Here is a 7174-nt window from a genome sequence, read left to right as displayed (position 1 = left end):
CCTTTTTCAGAAAAAATATCCCGCCACGCGATGTATTTCAATGAATTTACAGTTATGCTTTGAAATACATTTCGCGACGCTCATGCATTGAGTTTCGAGGCCGCGGAAATGCATTTCAATACATATTTTCGCTACATGAATAACCCCATAAAAAAAGAATCCTCACTTATTATACAAAACAACATCAGGCAGCCAAATGGTGTCCGATGGGACATACAGTACTTCAACACCACCGTATTCTGCCGGATCCCATCGTAGTTTGTAATCCATCCAGCTCTTCAAATAGGATGATTTTTCATATTGAATTATTTCTCTTTTATTGTTAGCCGTTTCAATCCTTTTTTTTTCGAAAATTCAAATTTTCGATTTTTAACACTTGATGTTCGAAAACCGGATAAAAATTTATCCTATTTTTTTAAACAACTGGAATTTTTTAAAATTTCAATTTATCGAACTTCTCGCTTTGTTTAAATTTCAAAAGTTGTTTTTTTAAGTTCCCGAATACCGTAAAACCTGTAATAAAAGGACCCCTCACACTGTCTAGTTTGAGCTCATTTATCTCGATTCCTGTTAAAGATGTAAAACATGTGTCAACAGATAAAACGTTTGTGATATTATGATAAACAACTTATCAGCTGACAACTTTTTTTTTATATCTTTCCCAGAAATCTAAATATATGAGCTCAAAGTTTACGGTTGCGGTGGGCTTCTATTAGAGGAAATAGGGTACGTTTTTGGTAAATCTGTTTTTTTCTAAAGTTTTGATCTCCGATTTTAAGAAATTTTGGTTTTTTTTTTCATTTTCCAGATATTTTTTGCTCAAATTTTTAAATCAAAAAATACTCACATGTTGTAACCAAACATTTGTTGTCATAATCTGATTCTTCTCATGAACATCTAAAAGTTGACTGAGTTTCAGCTTGAACGTCACCACCAATGTCTCTCCGTTCTCACTGACTGGTCGCACCAATTTATTGTAGTCTGCAATCGATTTCAAATTTAGTTCATCAGCAAGTGCGCTCTATTCATAATTGAAATATAATTTGAAAATAAACCTGCGATAAGATCCTCAAATAACCGATTCGCATCTCTGTTTGTTTGTGTTGATGGAGAGAGCAGCAGAAATATGAGGATATACGCAAAGCCGTGCTCATTTGGTCCCATTAACCTGCAAAAATATTTTTTTGGATTGATGGGAGAAGGAGATACATAGAGATATCAGGGAGGTAAAAAGGGGAAAAACCAGGTTATCTGAAAATGCAGGTTACCGCATTTCCTGTAATGGAAGCCCACCCAAACCGTCAACTTTAACGCAATTTATCTCGATTAGCATGAAAGATATCAAAAATTTGTCAACTGATAAAATATCGATGATATTACAATAAATAACTTATCAGTTGACACATTTTTGATATCTTTTGAAGGAACCAAGATAATTGGGCTCAAAGTTGAGAGTTAAGGATGTCGTTCTATTATAGTGTTCACGGTAGTTAAACAAAAAGCCGATCAGAAGAAAAAGGGTAAAATTTCAATTTGGTAATTTGGAAAACTTTCAGAGCGTTGATCAAAAATAATGATATCTGTTTTCTTTTTCCAGAATCTTACGAAAAACGAATTTCAATGTTGATGATTAATAGTTTTAATTTTTTGCCAATTTTTTTGCAAATATGATATTGTCTGAAAAGTTTAGAATCTTCTATTTTTCCTATAGTTTTCAAGGAATCTGTTTTACTTATTCTGGATATGATAATAGCTGTGGAAGAAAGAATCCGGTGGCTGCGGTCATGCTGAACTACCGTAATTAGAGAAAAAATTCCATCTTTTTGGTGTTTTTCAACACAATAACTGTCTAAAAGCAATGGTAATCGAGAAGAAAATACCGAATCATTTGGTTAAAAGAACAGTTTAGAACGAGATTCTCTGAATTTTCTTATTTTGAAGCAATATGAGATTGTTCAAACTATAATTCTTTCATTTAAGTCAAAGACGAATGGTTGATAATTTATATCTGTTCCGAATTCTTCTTGAAAATGGGATTTTCAAAAAATTTCTCCAATCAAAAAAGGAACACAAAAAAACCAAAAAAAAACTTAATTAATGAGCGGAAAAGAGTGTTCGAGATAAACAAAGAAACGCGGCCAACAAAAGGTGAGAAAACGTTGTGTTGAGGTTTCCAGAGATTGAAGTGGTGGTGCTATTTGAAGGAAGAAGAAGAAGAAGAAGCCTATGGAGTTCCCTTCTTTACGTTCTTTCTCGTCCTTCGTATCGATTGTCGACACGAAACTCCGAGGAATACATTCTCTATCTCTCTCCGGCTTGTGGTCCCCAGTTTTCTTTGAAGCGAAGAGTAGAGCCCTCAGGAGGAAGAGAGAAGAAGATGGAGAGAGATAGAGACAAGAGACTCTTCTATCTTCTTCTTCTCCCTCTTTGAAAATGACTTTGAGAAAAAGAAGGACCCACTTTTCATTTTTCGACAGGAGAGAAAGAGAAAGAAGAATAAGAAGTGACTTCTTGTGTCTTTTTGACTCCTCCTTCTCTCACTTCATTGTTTCTTTTTTGACACTCAAAATCTTTGTTTCTTTTTTCTTCTTCCGTTTATCACAAAAAAAACCACAAATCTTCCAAGCGGCACCTGACAAATTGACAAACCAATTTTATCATTGATGAGCTGTGAGCAATAGATTAGTCAGTGGTTATGATTGGAAGAAAACGGCGGAGGAGATTATTAGGTTTCCGAAGCGTTGGGGAGGAGCGGTGATTCGATTTTGGGTCGCATATGCTTTTTGCAAACAAAAAAATTATAAAGAATAACTTTTATTAAACTTTCTTTTCTCTAGGAGCATCAAATGCTTTGAGCATCTCAAAGATACAAAAAATAACACAAACTAAAATAGGACAGATGGAAATGAAGAGTGGATGATTGAACAAGTTTGCATTGTTCTGGTAGCAATAGTGAATGTAAAAATGTCACAAGTTTGCAAATTATACAGGGTAAATGAATGTTCAATTACTATGGGTGACTAAAGTTACAGTCTACGATAAATGGGAGCCATTAAAAAAAGGAGGCATTAAATGAGATTACTATTGGACAGATGAGATTAGACATGATTAAGCGTTCACACGACGGTCGGAGAAGTCGCCTGTATGTTTGTAGTTGATGGAATGGGTCGCCGCTCGAAGCTGCTCTCTCTCGGAACCAGAACGAACGAGTGGGTTTTTCAGGCTGAATTTCAATTATATTTCGGCTCGAAGCATTAGCTAATCTCACTTGGCTTCATTCCACAAATTTCTTCCTCGTTTGGCATACTCGGCGGCTACGTATAGCGGCGTTGGAATGGAAGTGGGAAGTCCGACAATTTGATGGAGATGGCATAGGTTGTACGTCAGCTCCTCCAAACTTTCCAAACTGGCTCGCGTATCGTCTGCTAGGATCGAGTAGAGGGGAGTTTTTGCAGATCCCTGAAATAAAATGATAAGTCATTTTCCTAGACTGTCAAAACACACCTGCAGAGTGGTGTGCGAGTTCAGGAAAAACTGCTTGATAGCTGGATTTGTAACCATTTGATCGATTGAAATCCCCGATGGAATGTTGATGTCGCAGGGTTTCAGCTGTGATTGCGACGACTGAAACGATTTTTTTTTTGGAATTAACTAAACTCGGATTCAGCTCACCACCGATGTTCTGCTCGCAGATGCAGAAACTTGTGTTCCCGAGGAGGAAGATTTGCCAATAGCGTCCTGTAAAATCCATATTCATCACACACAAAAACCCGCATAAACGTACCAAATTATTTCTGAAGAAACGATAGGTGTGATCTTTCGACACAGCGAGGTACACCAATTTAACCGATTTGGAGACTTCATTTATACCAGCACGAGCCAATGGAATTTCGTAGGCGAGGACATTGCCGTGGTTCCCCTCACTAATTCCGCTTCGGTACACAACCACGGTTTCCGGATCGTTGCCATCGTGCCATTTCTTGTATCCCAGGATGGATTCCTTCATGATGTCTTCGATTGGAGACAATGTCTGAAACGAAATAACTATTTTTGAAGCGGAAAAACCACTCACATCCTGTCCAGCGGGGCATAGAACGAAATCTCCAGCAAATTCTTGCTTCTGTTTTCCATTATACGCAAAACCAATAATCTGCGGGTTCAGGAAACCTTTCCCTTCCACAATGAATTTAGTTCCAGGTGGTGGCTGAGATATGCCGATTCCGATGACGAGAACTCTGTCAAGGTACCTGTAATAATAATAATAATGAAAGAGACAGTAAAGACAATAATTCATACTTCTTGGTATCCGTGAAAATGTAGTTGCTTCCACCAAGCTTCACATTGGTCTTGTTGATCACATTCTCCAGAGTAAGCCTCTTTCCCGAGTCAATCACACTCAATGCTTTCGACATTTTCATGTCTTGAACCACGATAGATTGCAAAGATTCAATCATCTTGTATTTCTCTGAAACACACGAGTCAAAAAGTACGCTAATTGATTAACTCACGGTGAAGATTAGTGATTGTGTCATCAGTGATTATAAAGACGAATTCGCAGCTGGCTTTATGTGCTGCAGCTAATTGCGACTCAATATCTGTTGCAAGCACACACTGAGAATCACTTGGTGGATTCAGCTGAATGCCTTTCTGTTGAGCTACCGTGACAAATTCTCTGGCGAATTTCCTGAAAACAAAAAGTATTAATTTAACAATAAACTGGCAGTTCTTACGTTAGTTGAGACTGTGAGAATCGGCTAGACGGTGTTCCGACCGCGTACATTGCCCAGACTTTTGGAGCAGCAGCTGGTCTCGAGTATTGTCCGATTCGCCATTTACCTTCTTTTTGTGGAATTACAGAGCTGGTTGGGTTCAGGGCGATTTTGACCGGTGGAAACTGACGAGCACGTACGAGTAGCGGAGCTTCGCAGATCTGGACACCCAACTTGTTTAGAACCGCACTATCTCCTGAAATCTTAGCAGCCGTTTTTCCTGTCATGATGAGCCGTTGGCGAACGTCAGGCGGCACAGCACTTTCTTTCGTGGTTCGTTGGCTTTGTGCACTGGTCAGCTGCGATATTTTAACACGCTGATTTGGAGAGATGAACATGAGCTCCATTGGGTAGAAGTTGACATTTCCCTTCTCCTTGCAGCAAATGAGATTGACTTCGGGATATTTGAGAGTGATATTCCATCTGCTTTGGAAGTAGTCCGCAACTGTCGAAGAATTACCGTCTTTCACTTGGAAGCGAGCCTTTGAAGCGCTTTCATGGTGGATTCCTTCGATCTTGAGGTGACGTAAACGACCCATATAGTTGGAATAACAATCGAGGCCCTTTATAACACCTGCACATCGCTCTCTATCCAACTCTTTTAGCCCTTTACTGAAATCAGAGGTGACGACTTCTTGAAGCTTCTCGATGATGGGTTGTTCTTTGTGGAAAGCCACTTTCATTCCTGTACAAAAGAGTTCGCGTTTTTTCTATTTAACAACAACTAACCATCGATGACAACTGCTGGATTGCATTCTTCACGTCCGAACGGCCCTTCAACAAACTGAACAGTCTTTTTGATACCCGGCATCATCCGCTTTCCATCACCAACATCAACACAATCACGACTAATAAATCCCTCCTCAGTTGGTCTGATGAAGAAAATCTTTCCGTGTTCGAAAACGGCACATCGGTTATAGTCTTGAACGCATGATTGGTTGAGCGCCAGCTCCAGGATATTGCGGTAGGCGGTGTTGACTGCCAGCATGTTTTGATCAGCTGATCTTTTGCCGACGTCCTGCCGATTAAACTTGACGACAGGGTTTTTAGTGGCACTAATTTCCAATTTAATGCATGGCAATTTTAGAAGATCTTTGTGACCGATCTCAACTCCGTCTATTTGGAAGGTTCTTGACTTGATATCTGCATCCAATCGGTTGGAGAATAGATCCATCGAAGAATAGAGCATGCTTTGTCCATTGTAGATCAGGCAATTCTTGGCGGATTGAAAAAAATCATCGTGAGCTTCGTAAGCATGGTAAAGCACTGTGCAGCACTTCTCATGTCTGTCAAGCACGACAAAACTGAAAATAGATATTTACAGATGTAAAGTTTCAAAAAAGCTCACTCGTCTTTTCCTTTCTTGGTGAAAACAACTTCTTTTTTCACAGCTACATCAGCTCGAATGCAGACGCTGTATTGGAAAAGTTCCATCTCGTTCTCTACTTCGATACCAAACACGTTCGATTGCACCAAGATCTCTTTTCCGTATGTTCCAGGCGGCTGGTTGGAAGGATAGATTCTTGGAGATTCCATTATCTGAATGTTTTTTTCAATTATGTTAGTCTTCTCACAAAATTCTTACTCCGATTTGAGACAATCTCTTGATGCATGCATCATTAGCTGTCTTGTGAGCCGATGTGATGGGCAAAACTGGACCTGGGGCTGGTGGAAGTGGCGGTGGTGGCATGGGACCGGGTGGAGCTGTTACAGGAGGCATCGGTGCCGGCGGTAGTGGTGTGGCGGGCATCTCCGACGTCGAGTGTCTGAAACTATTGAAAGAAAGTAATATTTCTGATGTGCAACAAAAGTGAACAAAGCACAAAATTAAATAAGTATCTCATGAAAAAACGCAGCGAAGGTGAAAAAAGAAGTAATTGCTACGCTACAAAAATTTGAGTCCGCATGCTAAAGTGAAAAAAACCACTTTTCGGAGTCTGGAAAATGGTTTTATGAGCCTAAAATTTTTGAGTGCGTATTTGTGATAGCTGGGCTAAAAATGAGAATTATTTAGCACACAAATATTTTCTGACCATCAGAAATTTCCTTAAGGAATGTTCAAACAAAAATTCGTTGAAAAATTTTTGCATACGCGCCCTCAGAGCGTTCAAAATTGGGAGAACTGTGGGAAAATTTAAAAAAAAACAAGGTAGGGAAAATTCAACAGCGGCTACGGTAGGCCGCAATACCGCTACGAGACGCACTCGGATAAACAACTGCATGCGCCTTTAAATTTTTTTTGAGCCTCGTTTATTGCCGAACACGCTCTCCGGGGGTACGACGAATTCGAACGTTTTCAAATTCGAACAGACCTAAAATCGAACAGATTCAATGCTGTTTTGTGTGTGCTTTCATGCGCGCTGTTGCAGGCAGCGTTCCAATTTGGGACAGTTCGACTCCTTACC

At 39.5% G+C, this 7174-nt stretch overlaps 3 protein-coding genes across 3 annotated transcripts in view; 1 reads left to right on the top strand and 2 right to left on the bottom strand.

Annotated features, from left to right (window-relative positions):
* Window positions 1-1164, bottom strand: part of Cbr-unc-63 — a gene marked incomplete at both ends in the record, with an annotated part of 5652 nt that extends 4488 nt beyond the window's left edge. Inside the window, 3 exons of the mRNA XM_002646135.1 lie at window positions 167-276; window positions 848-981; window positions 1056-1164. Coding sequence (XP_002646181.1) covers window positions 167-276; window positions 848-981; window positions 1056-1164 — 353 coding nt within the window. The remainder of the gene's footprint in view (window positions 1-166; window positions 277-847; window positions 982-1055) is intronic.
* Window positions 1165-2030: 866 nt separating this feature from the next.
* Window positions 2031-2507, top strand: CBG26572 (the record flags this gene model as incomplete). The annotated part of the gene is made up of 2 exons (XM_045235854.1): window positions 2031-2111; window positions 2478-2507. The coding sequence occupies 2 exons, from the start codon at window positions 2031-2033 to the stop codon at window positions 2505-2507; spliced, it is 111 nt and encodes a 36-aa protein (XP_045100640.1).
* A 601-nt stretch (window positions 2508-3108) lies between these two features.
* Window positions 3109-6519, bottom strand: Cbr-ppw-2 (the record flags this gene model as incomplete). Its single annotated transcript, XM_045235848.1, has 11 exons — window positions 3109-3223; window positions 3269-3459; window positions 3505-3651; window positions 3673-3738; window positions 3785-4247; window positions 4297-4465; window positions 4509-4684; window positions 4731-5454; window positions 5499-6073; window positions 6118-6308; window positions 6355-6519. The coding sequence occupies 11 exons, from the start codon at window positions 6517-6519 to the stop codon at window positions 3109-3111; spliced, it is 2982 nt and encodes a 993-aa protein (XP_045091153.1).
* Between the last annotated feature and the right edge of the window lie 655 nt (window positions 6520-7174).

The sequence above is a fragment of the Caenorhabditis briggsae genome, assembly GCF_000004555.2.
Source record: "Caenorhabditis briggsae complete genome, chrI, whole genome shotgun sequence".
In the NCBI taxonomy this organism is placed as follows: domain Eukaryota; kingdom Metazoa; phylum Nematoda; class Chromadorea; order Rhabditida; family Rhabditidae; genus Caenorhabditis; species Caenorhabditis briggsae.
This window is presented reverse-complemented; position numbering and strand designations above follow the sequence as displayed.